The 16,765-nt window shown below is 41.5% G+C and overlaps 1 protein-coding gene across 1 annotated transcript in view; it reads right to left on the minus strand.

Annotated features, from left to right (window-relative positions):
- Positions 1 to 258: 258 nt before the first annotated feature.
- The window catches only part of SFT2D2 (SFT2 domain containing 2), a 38,603-nt gene continuing 22,096 nt past the window's right edge, over positions 259 to 16,765 (minus strand). Inside the window, exons 4-8 of the mRNA XM_030203865.1 lie at positions 11,611 to 11,692; positions 10,113 to 10,148; positions 7,132 to 7,190; positions 6,064 to 6,093; positions 259 to 5,235 (exon numbers count right to left, since the gene is read on the minus strand). Coding sequence (XP_030059725.1) covers positions 5,196 to 5,235; positions 6,064 to 6,093; positions 7,132 to 7,190; positions 10,113 to 10,148; positions 11,611 to 11,692 — 247 coding nt within the window. The 3' untranslated portion in view covers positions 259 to 5,195. The remainder of the gene's footprint in view (positions 5,236 to 6,063; positions 6,094 to 7,131; positions 7,191 to 10,112; positions 10,149 to 11,610; positions 11,693 to 16,765) is intronic.

The raw sequence follows: 16,765 nt of genomic DNA on the forward strand, positions 1-16,765 counted from the left end.
AGGGTTCCTAAATATTTATTTATTTATTTGGATTTTGCTCACACCTTTTCAGTAGTAGCTCAAGTTGAGTTACATTCAGGTACACATACCAATATGTTGACTGGACATTGTGCTCCTGCTAAATTAAATCAAAACCATTCACACAATATTATAATACTGTTAATGATGAGTCCTTGCTGCTAATAAAGAAAAAGTGGAAAACCAAAAGGTCACTTTCAGAGAATTATTTTAAGAAAAAAAAAAAAAAAAAAAAAAAGAAGAAGATAGCATTTTGTTCAGTATAGTTTTATTGAAAACTATGTTCATCTTTCAAACTTTTATAATGGAACAATTTCTTTTTTTCCAAGACAACCCCCTGCACCCCATCAAAAAATATGTTTTAATGAAGTGAAACTGAATTATTGTGCTTGAATTGTCATTGGTTACAGTACATCACATTATCAGAAGATTAAAAAAAAAAAGCCAAACATACAAATTCCAAATTCTGTAGGTTTATACAAATCCCACTGCAGAACAGACTGAGAAATCAGTTATAGTATTAAAATAAGGCATTGCATCCAACCACATCTTGCATATACTATACAAAACATGAACTGGGTAGAGGCACATACATTTGCATAAGATTACCAACCCCAAAGAGGCAGGAAACAGGGCCAAGACTAAGTGACAAGTGGTGATAACTACAGCCCTCTGTTTTATAACATGCAAATCCCATTTTATATAGAACGTATAAATTAGATTTGATCATTTCCACTGGTATTTTAAAAAGGGTCTACCAAAGCAGAGCTTTTCTAACATATATGCAGGAGTGCATCTGTATTTGCCGCCATTTGCAGTAGGAGAAGTCATTTTACAAACATACATGTTGAAAATCAAAACATCATGGACCTGGAAGCTGCAAGTGTAGATGTCCCAATTTACAAACCTGTACGTGTAAGTGCCACCACTGAAACTCAAGGCTGAAATTTTAACTTGGTTTCATTTTGGAGGTGGAAATAAAACGAAATGGGATTAAGGAGAATGGAATTCTCTTAATCCCCCACATAAAGACCTGGCCAAAACAAGCACTTTTTAAAAACCATGTGTGTATATTTTAGTCCTGCCCAAGCCACACCCCTTTGAAATCTCTATACATGAAGATCCACACTACACGGAGGCTTTCTGACACTGGTAATCAGCCATGTTTGTAACATACAAGAGTAAATGCTGTTATTTACAGGGAATGTATATCTAAAATAATGATCAGTCTGAGACCCATTTAAATGGACTATGGCATCTTGAAACTGCTTTGCACTCAGGGTTTGGCAGTTGTGCACTCAATTTATGATGCCCTTTCTCTTTTCTGCTAGCCAGCTTTATGCCTGCGATATCACCCTTCTTTCGCTTGATCTACTGATATTTTCAAGTTCTGTGTTGACATCATTCTATTAATAAATGCTAGTAAAAGATGAATAAAGCTCACTGAAGCACAATTTGGCTTGCATAATAAATAATGTACCTGATATACTTTAGGGAGCAAGACTTGTTTGTTATAACCAAGATTGAGAAACAAATAGTACCACCCCTTTATAACCAAAGTCCCTATGTTCCCCCTCAGGTGACAAAAAAAGATCCTTTCTTTATATATGTGAACATCTTCTGTTCATCTTTAAGAGAATTTGTAAATATAAATTTGTTCCTTTTGCACTCTGTCCTTAGAGGCCTCTCCGCCTCTTACGAAGATAAAGTTATAGTCCTCTCCTTACAAAGAGGGTCTTTTACTAAGGTCCGCTAAAAATCTGCTGTTACTAAACACTGAGACACCCATTTCATTCCTATGGGCATCTCAGCATTTAGAACAAGCTGATTTTTAACTCGAGCTAAAAACTCTTAGTGCACCTTAGTAAAAGACACCCAAAATGCAAAGGTTTACCAAATCACTTTTATACTGGAGTTTGAACTAAAATCACCAGCTAAGGGTCTGCCTAAGCTTAGGATCTCTCAAAGGGCTCTCTGCCTAGCAGGATATCCAAGAACACATGGCTGTTTTCAACTTTAAAATACATAGCGTTGTAGAATGCTACTCCTGCCTATTGCTCTAGGAGATACTCAGGACTGGGGGATTTTTCAGTGTTCAGTTATTAGCATCAAAGTTCTGCTCTATTGGGTTTATCACACCCCTCATTGCACTTTTTAACAGGAGTGTTTTTGTTTATTAACCTGCCACATTCTTCTTTCTACCCTCAACCTATTTAATTTTTTTCTTTTTGTAGGCACTGATTACTGGAAATCCCTCTCCTTCTCCTGAAGGAGAAACAAAACAAAAAGTTTTAAAACTACAGAAGCTCCAATTTGACCTACAAGATGTATTTAGAGAGTCTTAGACCTCTGTGAAAACTAAAAGGGAGTGGGGAGAGAGAGTCATACAGAAGATTTTGACAGGCCTTTCATGCAATGCTCCCTGTTTACAAAAAAAAAAAAAACTATTTCACAATTCATCTAACTTTAGCATTAGCGGGTCTGCGATACATGACGACAGGTGGTTAGAAGTGTTTCCTTCTGGGAAATAATTGACACCTGGCACCAAATAAGACATTTGAAAGAAATAAAAGGACAGGGGAAAGTGTGCATTTATGGTGCTAAAACTAGACTGAGGAGGAAGTGGCTTGGCTAGAGAGGGGAGAAAGCTGCAGGATGGAGGAACCAGTTCTGAAAGAAGAAGGAGATAACAACAGGTTTGGGAGGGAGGAGAAACGATTGCTGTACTGTTTTTACTTATATATTGTTTTGTTTTTCCTTTAACACATAAGAAAAGCATTCAGAGGTGTATATTTCCCAGTAAACCTTCTACAAATTTTAGTGTTGTATTGGAAGCGTCATTAGATACCCTACTCTTGTTTTTTTTTTTCTTAATCTGACCAACCATGTCTGCTCTCTCCTCACCTCTGACTCCATTTGTATGCACTCAGTACTGCTCAGGGCAGAAAGCTGTGGTTTTAGGTCATGTCATTTTAATGGTTGTTATAAGTAAAAAAAAAAACCCCAAAAAACCCCCCACATCCTTTCACCACATTTAAGTTAGTCTCTGCAGCAATAAAGTGTTTAAGAGTACTTACTGTCTGTAAACTTGGCAGCCACAGAGCAGCTGCATAAAGGCCTCCTCATGACCCTGTGGCTTAATTACAGGAATACTTCTTTAAAATACACAAGCATTTATAAAAACTGCGGCCTTTGTGCAGACCATGAGTTCCAGGGAAGAGATTTAGACTTACATACAGTCTGTGCGTATGTACATTTAGACAGTCATTCAGTTTTGATTCTAATGGCATGTTAATAGTCTATCTAGTGTACAAGTCGAGGATAAATTATATAAACATTGATGATGTATGAAGCACCAGAAAGCAGTGTGAAAATTTATGCAGAATGCTCCCTACCTTAGTAACTTCCATTTTTATTGTTATAACATACAGGATGCTTTCTGGCAAGGTAAAAAAAAGATGCAAGATATATTTATAATTGCAAGGACAGCAAGACTGAGGAAATACCTCAAATGATGCTTTCCAACCTACTTTCAGAGATCCCCGAAACCTGTCCCGTGACCTCACAGCCACTCAGGTTTTCAGAATGTCTATAAATTAAATTAGCATGTAATATTCTGACTGGCTGCTGGGTCACGACAGATTGCAATATTTTATTGCAAGGATAGCAAATGGCAGTTATTATGTATTGCAGAGAGATCTAGTTTTCAGATTTACATAATATATACTGGACTATTATCAAGACAGACATTTCAATATGACAACCTGTGAGCCAGTCAGGCTATAAGAAATTCCATAAACAATTAGGTTTAGGAATCTAAGATTTTATCCATGTTCAGGATAATATGCAAAAACTATCAGCACTATACTGGCTCTTTGCTCATAGGGTACATTCTGCCAGACTTAATTCCTAATTGGAGATGTGGAACTATCAAACTATACAAGAAACATCTGTACTCTGCCATTTCAATTCCAATTCCAAGTCCCATGATTATTTTCAGATACACAAAATCCACTAGAGGGCAGTAGAGCCTGAGGATCCAGACAATGATTGAGCAGATACTTAATTGCAGTAATATTTAGAAAACTTCTCACCAGTCAAAAACTCAGGCCTAAAAGAAAGAACTGAATTCCAGTGTACTGTAGTTATTTTAGGTACAGATGATACATATGCCTGGACCTTTCAAATATCTAATATTGGCCTTAATAAAGATGTAATAAGGTCGGCCAAGCAACAGTACTGTGCAGCATCAGCAGATACTGCTCAAGTCAAGGTTTTCTGTTCAGAAAGCAGTGCTCAGAGCCGCTGGAGCAGGGGACGAAGTCACAGTCATCATGGTAAATACCACATGGCCAATTTCAGAGCTCCTGATGTAGGTTTTCTTAAAAGGGGCCCTAGTACATGGCCTTGCACTAAGGACTGTCACACAAATGACCAGTTCAGGTCAGTCAAGAGGGGAACAGAGAAGAGAGGAAAAATGTCCTTTGTAGGTGGGAATGAATGCTCCTGAAATAAGGGCCCAGCAATAACCAACTGGAAAAGGAAGTCCAAGAGAAACTACTGGATCCAAAAAAAGTTAATAGTATATCTGCAAAACAAGTTACCACAGGATGCAACCAATAATCAAGCCTTAACAGCTGAAATTTTACATCATCAGAATGGACAAACTGGTGTATGGCTGAGATCATCGTCTTGTAAGAATTTCCATCATGAACATGATATGTGGTTTCTTGTCAGGGGGTGATGCCAGCTGGGTCTTGTATGTCAGTTATTTTCAAGTCCTAAGACTAAATCTGGATAAGAGAGGTGAGGGGGTGGCAAAAGTAGCCAAATTACATTTTGATGTAATAAATCCTGTGCGCTGTCCTTCAATATCATGTGTCCATAATACAAAGTGCATCTGTAAAGAAGGTCCATGTGCTTTCCTTTATGTGAAAAGGTTACTGGAATATCACTGGTCATATCTGTCCAGTTGGTTGTGCAGAAGTGGGACGAGTCACATATGCAGAAAAAGGCAGTGGTCTAGCCCTAAAGAGGTCTCAGAGTATAAAGTCAGCATAAGCAAACTGGCACACTCACCGAAGACAAATGGCAAGAATGCACATTCAATAACTAGAAAGCAAACTAGCACAGTTTGGTCAACGGATCCCAGGATTCTGGATCCTTCTGGGCAACTTTCAGGACAAACAAGCAGAAAAACACTTCTTCACTGCATCTCTGTTGGAAGACCAAAAAAAAAACATATTTAGTTAAAACTCTGTATAAACACACATACCTTCAGTATTCAAGCAACCCCTTCAGGCTGACTCTTTCACTGTGTCATCTGCAGGTGACTTAAACTTTAAAATTAATAGTGCCACCCTTATTAACTGCCATTTGCCTATGACAGCAGCCACTAGTTTAGACTATTGGCTGCTGTTTTAGGACTAAAGCTAGTCCCTACATGTGTTACCATATGAGTAAAGTCAGGCAGAGGGAATCCCAACCAATGAACAAAAGTTAGTCCTAACAACTCATCTCAGGATGCAGATGAAGGAAGTTGTAATCAGTGGTCCCTCAGGGATAAACCGCCACAATATCTGCTTTTCAATAAAGGAGGAAGACAGAATGTCAACCCACAGTGGCTCAGGTTCATACTCTCTTCCTTATCACAAAAGAACAGGGTCCAACTGGGCTGAAGGCTCAAGCATGAAGAAAAGCAAACCAGGACAAACACATTAAGAGTGGAAGAGATTTTAACAGACATCATTTGCTCCAATAGTCATCTTAGGGATCAGGAAAGAATAATGCTGTAGAATACAACTGGACTTGAAATCCCAAAGTTCATGACTTTCCTCAGAACCACCACAAATACACTTATCTAGTGGGAATCTTAAGCAAATCAGGAAACCACAAAGGGATCTGAGGGAAAAGTGACCCATTTGGAAACACTGTCTCCCAGCCAAATCCAAGACAACCAATACCCTTCATCAGAATCTGAAGAGTAATTAATCAGAAATGGGATAAAGATGCATACCCAGCCCAAGACCAACAAAAACCGCTTACCTTGCAAATGGTATGTAAGACAGACTGTACCTGTAATAATAAAAATTTGATTTTAGCACTGTATATTACACAAAATTCGACAAGTGTTAGCTTTTATTATAAAACTAGTGGAACCATGCCCGTTTCCTCAACAATGAAACGGGCCCTAGGAAGGCTGTCATGTAAGCTTTTTTTTTCTCTCTCCCCTGCCCTCCCCTCCATGTTCAGCAATTCTTCCCTGCCCTCCCATCCATGTCCCGCGATTTTCTCCTCTACTGTCCTCCCATCCCATCCATGTCCATCAATTCTCTTCTGCCCTGCCCTCCCCTTCCTCCCTCCCTCCCTCCCCTTGATGTCCCGCAATTCTCTCCTCCCCTCGATTTGTACCTGAACGTTCTCTGGCTGGCTGGTGCTGGCTTCCGTTCTGTTCGTAACATCCCTCCTGACGTCAGCTCGCCTCCAGCATTCCCTTCCCTCTCACTGTTCCGCCCTCTGACGTCATTACGTCGATGCGAGGGCGGGACAGTGAGGGGGAAATGGAACGCTGGAAGCTGGCTGACGTCAGGAGATGTTACGAACCCAGGCAGCCAGACATGGAACGTTGGAGGTGCAAATTATTATATAGGATTACAGCAAGTTCCTTACCTATAGGACAGCTCTAGTGCTGTGTCACCTGTGAATGACTTTCTAGCTGGAGTCTAATTTAAGCCTGTGTCTCTAGCTTATTCCCCACAATACTAAAGAAGCAGAGAGGCTGCCAATAGCTCTCCTGCTGCCCTCATGAAAAAGCAGAGGCAGCTTCCCTCTTCATTCCAGTCTATCAAGGAAATCTCTTTGCTGGTCACTAAGTGTAAGCAGTACTTAAAAATCACCCTTTTGTGGGGCCCCAATTCCCAACTCTCCCCTTTCCAGAAAGGTGTGTGTGTGGGAGGGAGTTTGCCACAGTCTTCCACCTAAATCTCATTATGGGCACCTCTCAAATGTTATTTTGCTGTTGATGTGCTAGGAGCATTTCCATCAAGACTCAGATACAGCTCTCTCTGTATGAAGCCCTGAGCCACAGAAACAAGTTTAGACACTTAAACATACCATGTCATGGCAAGGAACTGAAGGAGGCAGAAAAGCAGCACAAGTCCTTTATTATGCCACTAGCAAAAAGAAAAAAAAAAAAAGAAAAAGAGAGAGAGAGAGAGAGAGAGGAAATTTAACATTAAGCCATCAAATTTTTTATTTGTTACATTTGTATCCCACATGTTCCCACCTATTTGCAGGCTCAATGTGGCTTACATTGTACAGTACAGGGGTTCGCCAACTCCGGTAGAGAAACAAATACAAAGAATTGTTGTGGTCGAATAAGGTTCATGTGTTATAAAGGGGAATTGTGAAGAGGAAGAGTTATGCAGAGTCTGTTACACAAACATATATATGTTTTATTTAGATTAAGGCAAGTGTGGAACATCTTTATAGTGCAAGTTTTTGTTAGAAACAACAACAACACATACACACACAAATACAGCATTACTTACACAGAATTTAAACTTTTAAGGGCCGAGTCTGATGGATTATAACAAAAAGTATTACCAATCAAGCATATTTTCTGATCGTGCTTCTGGAAAGGATTCCGGTTTGTTAGAGGTGCACATAAGTAATGCCACACTGGGAAAAGACCAAGGGTCCATCGAGCCCAGCATCCTGTCCATGACAGCGGCCAATCCCTTAACGTTTATCTACATTGCAGTTGCTGAAGGCAAATCAATCAACAAAGCACCTTTGAAAGGGAGGCTTTCCTTGGATACCTGACTGCTTCACTCATAAACCACTCTGCAAGCCCAAAAAACGGACTATTCAAAGCAGTATACATAAATAATGATTCTATGTGCTGAGATATTCACAGAATTCTATAGAAATCCACAAAGTCTCATTTCTAACAAAATTCTCCAGATTCTCTACCATTTTGTTCAAGGAGCTACAGTGGTGGAAATAAGTATTTGATCCCTTGCTGATTTTGTAAGTTTGCCCACTGACAAAGACATGAGCAGCCCATAATTGAAGGGTAGGTTATTGGTAACAGTGAGAGATAGCACATCACAAATTAAATCCGGAAAATCACATTGTGGAAAGTATATGAATTTATTTGCATTCTGCAGAGGGAAATAAGTATTTAATCCCTCTGGCAAACAAGACCTAATACTTGGTGGCAAAACCCTTGTTGGCAAGCACAGCGGTCAGACGTCTTCTGTAGTTGATGATGAGGTTTGCACACATGTCAGGAGGAATTTTGGTCCACTCCTCTTTGCAGATCATCTCTAAATCATTAAGAGTTCTGGGCTGTCGCTTGGCAACTCGCAGCTTCAGCTCCCTCCATAAGTTTTCAATGGGATTAAGGTCTGGTGACTGGCTAGGCCACTCCATGACCCTAATGTGCTTCTTCCTGAGCCACTCCTTTGTTGCCTTGGCTGTATGTTTTGGGTCATTGTCGTGCTGGAAGACCCAGCCACGACCCATTTTTAAGGCCCTGGCGGAGGGAAGGAGGTTGTCACTCAGAATTGTACGGTACATGGCCCCATCCATTCTCCCATTGATGCGGTGAAGTAGTCCTGTGCCCTTAACAGAGAAACACCCCCAAAACATAACATTTCCACCTCCATGCTTGACAGTGGGGACGGTGTTCTTTGGGTCATAGGCAGCATTTCTCTTCCTCCAAACACGGCGAGTTGAGTTCATGCCAAAGAGCTCAATTTTTGTCTCATCTGACCACAGCACCCTCTCCCAATCACTCTCGGCATCATCCAGGTGTTCACTGGCAAACTTCAGACGGGCCGTCACATGTGCCTTCCGGAGCAGGGGGACCTTGCGGGCACTGCAGGATTGCAATCAGTTATGTCGTAATGTGTTACCAATGGTTTTCGTGGTGACAGTGGTCCCAGCTGCCTTGAGATCATTGACAAGTTCCCCCCTTGTAGTTGTAGGCTGATTTCTAACCTTCCTCATGATCAAGGATACCCCACGAGGTGAGATTTTGCGTGGAGCCCCAGATCTTTGTCGATTGACAGTCATTTTGTACTTCTTCCATTTTCTTACTATGGCACCAACAGTTGTCTCCTTCTCGCCCAGCGTCTTACTGATGGTTTTGTAGCCCATTCCAGCCTTGTGCAGGTGTATGATCTTGTCCCTGACATCCTTAGACAGCTCCTTGCTCTTGGCCATTTTGTAGAGGTTAGAGTCTGACTGATTCACTGAGTCTGTGGACAGGTGTCTTTCATACAGGTGACCATTGCCGACAGCTGTCTGTCATGCAGGTAACGAGTTGATTTGGAGCATCTACCTGGTCTGTAGGGGCCAGATCTCTTACTGGTTGGTGGGGGATCAAATACTTATTTCCCTCTGCAGAATGCAAATAAATTCATATACTTTCCACAATGTGATTTTTCGGATTTAATTTGTGATGTGCTATCTCTCACTGTTACCAATAACCTACCCTTCAATTATGGGCTGCTCATGTCTTTGTCAGTGGGCAAACTTACAAAATCAGCAAGGGATCAAATTTCCACCACTGTATAACTTCTAGCTGGTGTATTGCCTACTACTTGCAGTATTTTCTCCAGTATCTGAATCTTCATAGATAGTTAAGATTGGAAACTGAAAACTTCTATTTGCACTTTATCCAGATTTAGACTAAATATCTGTTTCACTTTCAGTACTACCTTCCACAACATTTCAGTATAAATTATTTTGGCATGTCAGACATTTCCAGCAGCTCCGAGGCCCATGTCAGGTGGCAAAGGACCAGAATCTCTCAGCAACAGTGTGCCTTTTTCTTCCTTGGGCCATGAGTAGCACTGATGGGGGCTGCTCTGAGAAACAACATACCTTTACCATGTAACAGATATTTTTTGAGACGCATAATCAGTCACACACATAACTGATGTCTTCCACAGAGGATGTCACCATGTGTGCCTCGTCATGCTGCACTTCGTTGGAGAAATTAGACCATAATAACTGAACCAAAAACGGATAAAGTCTTTACTCGGTCAGAAAAACAAAATGGCATCTGATGAAGACCTACTTACCCAGAATGCAGCACATAACGTTAAAGCCAAGCACAGCTGTCAAGAGGAAACAGACTATAAATAAACAGAGAAGTAAAAATACTGCACCATCAAAGCACTTAAGGTAAATATTACTCAAATGATAATTCGACTGCTTTCTTGGAAACTACCCAGGATGGCATAACTTCTAGATCCACTCCTCCTGGTTGCTTTTTTCTCAAAACTGGAAAAGGTTACAGTCTTGAAGAATTACTATAAAAAGGAAGATTTCTTGTTTTGTGGAGCAAAGATACAGGTTTTTCCTGATGTTTCTAGGGTTACTCAGTTAAGGTGGAAACTATTCCTTCACCTTAAATCAAGGGCGTTGACACTTGGAGCTACTTTATTTTCCTGAAATTTCCCTCCAAATGCTTGATTACATTATCTGATGTTAAATATACCTTTCTTTGAGCCAGAGCAGCTAGAAAGACTGAAAATAGATAGGGAAGTTACATCCTCTCCCCACAGCTCTACTCCCAGAGCCTATCCCCATTACCCAGCCTCTCTTCCCCTTTACAGCTGCTTTCTGCTACCTCCAGATTTTCACAGCAACTTTCTGTCTCTCAGCCAGGAACCCCTTTCAAACTCATACTCCTTCCTAGCCCCCCATACTTCTCCATCTTCTGTACCTAAATTGATAAAATGTATCACTTTAGCAAAACATGTACAACTGTCACGCCAATAAGGTTATGTAACTCATTTTTCTATCTTTTCTACCATGGACAGTGTGGATCTTTGAGTCACACAAATGATGTGTCACAGTGACTGAGCTGACCAATAATAGTCTCAAGGGAAATGGTAGGGTTGGGGAGGAAAGGAGAATATAGAGCGAAATGGATCATCTGATCACCAACCATCTCTCCTTCTGTTTTCCCTCCTTTCCCCTCGAGACTGTCACTAGAATATTTTTATGTATGTCATTTATATCTTCTGATACTGTCATCTTTGCTCACACTGTCCTGACCCGAGGAAGGAAGCTCTGGCTTCCAAAACCAAATCAAAAATGACTAGTCCAATAAACAAGTTATCTTATTTTACATTTTTGGTTTTATTTTTATAAACCTTTAAAGTGGACCAATATGGCTACCACACAATTCTTTTAATGCTTGATTTTATTATTCTTCCTAAATGAATGGAATGTTATCAATTCACCCCTCCTTCTCTGGATCAGAGACCCAAATAGGGATAAAAACAAAAAAAAGACACACACACAAAGTGAGAGGTTGGAAGAAATTCCTTTAAATCAAGCTTCCTCATTTGTTCCACAGAGATGAGACTTCAGTTCAATTGACATTAGTACTCGGGCAAAATGTTGGGTCTCTGGTAGCTGGTCACAACATCCTAAAATCTTCTGGACTGAAGTCATACCTCTAATGCACAGGAAAGGATGGGGAGACAAGGAAGGTAAATATCTGAAAGCTGAGGTAGAAGGGAGACTGACCATATAGGATAAAAACCAAAATACAATGATGATACCTACCAGCATAACAATTGTTGCAATTAAGCGAGTAAGTTCAAACATTCTTTTCAGCTGTTTCAGAGGACCCATAAGAAATAGCGTGCTGGGAAAAATAAAATACCACAAGTTATTTCAGACAACACAATTCACATTATTGGGGAACAGAACCTTTATCTTCTAAAGCATGTATGTATTTTTAAAAGTTATATACATAAACAGATTAAAAAAATTAGATTAAGAACAGGGTACTAGACAATTGTATTTTCTTAATTAAACACAAAAATTCTGATACTTTATTTACATATCCTATTCTCAAATAAAGTAGTCCTTTTGTTCTCACTTCCACCAGGGGCTTTTATAGTCAGAGAAAACTACCACAGTCTGCCTAGACCAGTGTTTCCCAAGTCAGTCCTGGAGTACCCCCTTGCCAGTCAGGTGTTTGGGATATCCACAATGAATACGTATGAAAGATTTGTACAGAATGGAGGCAATGTATGCAAATCTATTCCATGCATATTCATTGTGGATATCCCCCCAAAAAAAAAAACTGACTGGTAAGAGGGTACTCCAGGACCAACCTGGGAAACACTGGCCTAGGCCACATTTTTTAGGGCAAATTTTATACTGTGTGACTTGCAAATATGGTTTCAAAAGGAACCACCACATAGGGCATTACTCTCTGCACCAGACACAAATGTACACATGGACTTTCCCTTCTGCTCTCTATGCTCTGGCCAAGTGTCTATTCTGACATAAGTAAAAAGTACCCAACCTGTATACAGCATGGGTACTTTCACCCACAGATGAGGGGGGGGGGGGGGGGGATAGGCAGTTTTCAGCAGGGCTTTCCCCCCATCGGAATAATTCCCTTCAGAGACAAGCTTCACCCTCAAGGAATGGACCCTCAAAAATGTATTGCCTGGATATTCAGCGGTCATGTGACATTTAAACACAAACCCCTGGATTCTATACATGGTGCCTAGATTCTGCGCGGAAATACGTGCATAACTTTGGCATAAGGTAATCAACATTTTTAACAGCACTTAACAAGCAATTACGAGCACAGATTGGCAGTAATTACAATTTATGCGCAGAAATCGCTAAGCATATTCTATAAAGATCTGCGCCTAAATTGCAAAGTGAGCAGTTCAAAATAAATGCGGATAGCGTAAAAGGGGCATGTTTATGGGTGTTCCAAAATTTCCACGCATAATTACAGCAGGGGCGTATCTGCGTGGGGCCACAGGGGCCTGGGCCCCCGCAGATTTCGCCCTGGCCCCCCTCCCCGCCGTCAACCCTCCCCCGCTGCTTACTTTTGCTGGCGGGGGGCCCCAACCCCCGCCAGCCGAGGTCCGACCCGCAATCTCCATATTTCGTCTTCCTCCGTGGCCATGTGCTTCCAGGAAGTAACGCTGCAGTGCTGATTCGTTGAATCCAGTTCGGCGTCTGACGTCAGACGCCGAACTGGATTCAACGAATCAGCACTGCAGCGTTACTTCCTGGAAGCACATGGCCACGGAGGAAGACGAAATATGGAGATTGCGGGTCGGACCTCGGCTGGCGGGGGTTGGGGCCCCCCGCCAGCAAAAGTAAGCAGCGGGGGAGGGTTGATGGCGGGGAGGGGGTGGAGAGAGGCGGCGGTGGGGGGGGGGGGGAGGCAAAAATGTGCCCCCCCTCTCTGGCTCTGGCCCCCCCTACCGCCGGATTCCAGATACGCCCCTGAATTACAGAATATGGGTCAGTGTGCCTAAATCTATGCACACACAGATTTATACTAGGTTTTTATTCGCGTAAATGTACATGCGTAGATTTCGGCACTATGGTATTGACTAAGTGTATTCTATACACCACGCCTAGATCTTATAGAATACGCTTAGTTCTGCATGGATTTTTTAGGCAACGTATATAGAATCTGGCCCAAAATGTCTAAATTCAGAAAATAAAAAAAACGAAGTCACAAACACAAACCCCTCCTTCCAACCTCTCAAAGGTGATCATGATTTAAAAAATAAAATGGAACATTCTATACTATCTAGCATTTCTTGACTAAAAATCTAAAACAAAACAAACTCCAAAAAACAAAACCTGGCCAGTTTCCTCCTGTTCTTTGGGTTTCCTGCTCAAATTGGAACCATGGCTGATTACCTGTCACCATGTACCATTATTTAACACTAGCCAGGAAGTTTTCCCCATTTTATACTCTTCCCCTCCCCCTCCGACACACCAAGTCTGGTCACTGTATAGACAGCCTGCAGCTGAGGACCAGAAACCCTTATGAGCCTCAATCACTAGGGGGCTCATTTTCAAAGAACTTCGACTTATAAGTTCCATAGTTTACTATGAGGCATATTTTCAAAGCACTTAGCCTTCCAAAGTTCCATAGGTTTCTATGGAACTTTGGAAGGCTAAGTGCTTTGAAAATATGCCTCTATGTAACTTTGTAAATCTAAGTGCTTTGAAAATACCCTACATGTGTCATTGTGCAATACCTGGTGCTCCCGCCTTTCCTCTCCCTAAGGCTGGGAACGCTGCCTCTAACATTCCTACTCAGCCTGAAGAGCAAAAGACCTGACCCCTCAAAAAATCAAATCCAGGACCTCCACGTGGCAGTTCATGGCACTGCAACTGAGCGGATTCCTAAAAAAAAGGACATTTTGCTTCAGCAATAGAACCCTTTGAGATCTATCCATTTGTCTGTTGGAAAGTGCGTCACATGTCACATCACTTCCAGGTATCCAATCGGCTCATGCTTTTGGTTATACACAGATGTTCCGAATGAAATATACTTTGTTTTCATTTATTTCTAGCTGCTGACTACATTATACTTTCTATGTAGAAAGATCAATGTCTTAAGACATATCCAAGAGGCACACCATTAATTTGCTATAACAGCCTACATTTGCATAGGGCTTCTAGATTGGAAAGAGGCTTCTAAATTTGAGATCTTCAAGAATTTGCTACTTATTTTACAACAGGCTCATTTCAGATTTCTGTAATATTTATTTATTGCATTTGTATCCCACATTTTCCCACCTATTTGCAGGCTCAATGTGCCTTACAATGTTCTGTTATGGCATTCGCCATTCCAGAGTAAAGATACAATTGGTATTACCTAAAGAACATGTATAACATAATAGAATTAAGCAATCTGGTATCGAAATAAAACATACATGGCTGTGACAAAATACATTTATTTGGTGGCACACGTAGCAAAAAGCTATTTTGCAAAACAAACATACAAAAAAAAAAAAGTGGAATCATGCCCAGCTTTGGAACCCTAAGTAGCACACATATAGGCAGCAATTCTGCAAACCAATTAAAAAGGTACACTCCAAAGTGCAAGAGTTTTGAATTTTAAGGTGACTTTTTAACCTTGGAGAGGTAAGCACAAACCCCTTCTTCTCCCCCTCCCCTAAAGTTCTTCTCTAAAGCTCCAGTCCAAACAAAAGAGTTAGCTGACAGCCATGAGTGACCTGGACCAGATATACAGTGGGGGAAATAAGTATTTGATCCCTTGCTGATTTTGTAAGTTTGCCCACTGACAAAGACATGAGCAGCCCATAATTGAAGGGTAGGTTATTGGTAACAGTGAGAGATAGCACATCACAAATTAAATCCGGAAAATCACATTGTGGAAAGTATATGAATTTATTTGCATTCTGCAGAGGGAAATAAGTATTTAATCCCTCTGGCAAACAAGACCTAATACTTGGTGGCAAAACCCTTGTTGGCAAGCACAGCGGTCAGACGTCTTCTGTAGTTGATGATGAGGTTTGCACACATGTCAGGAGGAATTTTGGTCCACTCCTCTTTGCAGATCATCTCTAAATCATTAAGAGTTCTGGGCTGTCGCTTGGCAACTCGCAGCTTCAGCTCCCTCCATAAGTTTTCAATGGGATTAAGGTCTGGTGACTGGCTAGGCCACTCCATGACCCTAATGTGCTTCTTCCTGAGCCACTCCTTTGTTGCCTTGGCTGTATGTTTTGGGTCATTGTCGTGCTGGAAGACCCAGCCACGACCCATTTTTAAGGCCCTGGCAGAGGGAAGGAGGTTGTCACTCAGAATTGTACGGTACATGGCCCCATCCATTCTCCCATTGATGCGGTGAAGTAGTCCTGTGCCCTTAGCAGAGAAACACCCCCAAAACATAACATTTCCACCTCCATGCTTGACAGTGGGGACGGTGTTCTTTGGGTCATAGGCAGCATTTCTCTTCCTCCAAACACGGCGAGTTGAGTTCATGCCAAAGAGCTCAATTTTTGTCTCATCTGACCACAGCACCTTCTCCCAATCACTCTCGGCATCATCCAGGTGTTCACTGGCAAACTTCAGACGGGCCGTCACATGTGCCTTCCGGAGCAGGGGGACCTTGCGGGCACTGCAGGATTGCAATCCGTTATGTCGTAATGTGTTACCAATGGTTTTCGTGGTGACAGTGGTCCCAGCTGCCTTGAGATCATTGACAAGTTCCCCCCTTGTAGTTGTAGGCTGATTTCTAACCTTCCTCATGATCAAGGATACCCCACGAGGTGAGATTTTGCGTGGAGCCCCAGATCTTTGTCGATTGACAGTCATTTTGTACTTCTTCCATTTTCTTACTATGGCACCAACAGTTGTCTCCTTCTCGCCCAGCGTCTTACTGATGGTTTTGTAGCCCATTCCAGCCTTGTGCAGGTGTATGATCTTGTCCCTGACATCCTTAGACAGCTCCTTGCTCTTGGCCATTTTGTAGAGGTTAGAGTCTGACTGATTCACTGAGTCTGTGGACAGGTGTCTTTCATACAGGTGACCATTGCCGACAGCTGTCTGTCATGCAGGTAACGAGTTGATTTGGAGCATCTACCTGGTCTGTAGGGGCCAGATCTCTTACTGGTTGGTGGGGGATCAAATACTTATTTCCCTCTGCAGAATGCAAATAAATTCATATACTTTCCACAATGTGATTTTCCGGATTTAATTTGTGATGTGCTATCTCTCACTGTTACCAATAACCTACCCTTCAATTATGGGCTGCTCATGTCTTTGTCAGTGGGCAAACTTACAAAATCAGCAAGGGATCAAATACTTATTTCCCCCACTGTAAATGCCCATGTTTACATTTTTGCAAGTATAATTTGCGCTGTTGTAAAAAAACAAAACAAAACAGAATTCGCCACACTTTACTCAAACATACCTT

This window comes from Microcaecilia unicolor, chromosome 5 (assembly GCF_901765095.1).
Source record: "Microcaecilia unicolor chromosome 5, aMicUni1.1, whole genome shotgun sequence".
NCBI classification, from domain to species: Eukaryota; Metazoa; Chordata; class Amphibia; order Gymnophiona; family Siphonopidae; genus Microcaecilia; species Microcaecilia unicolor.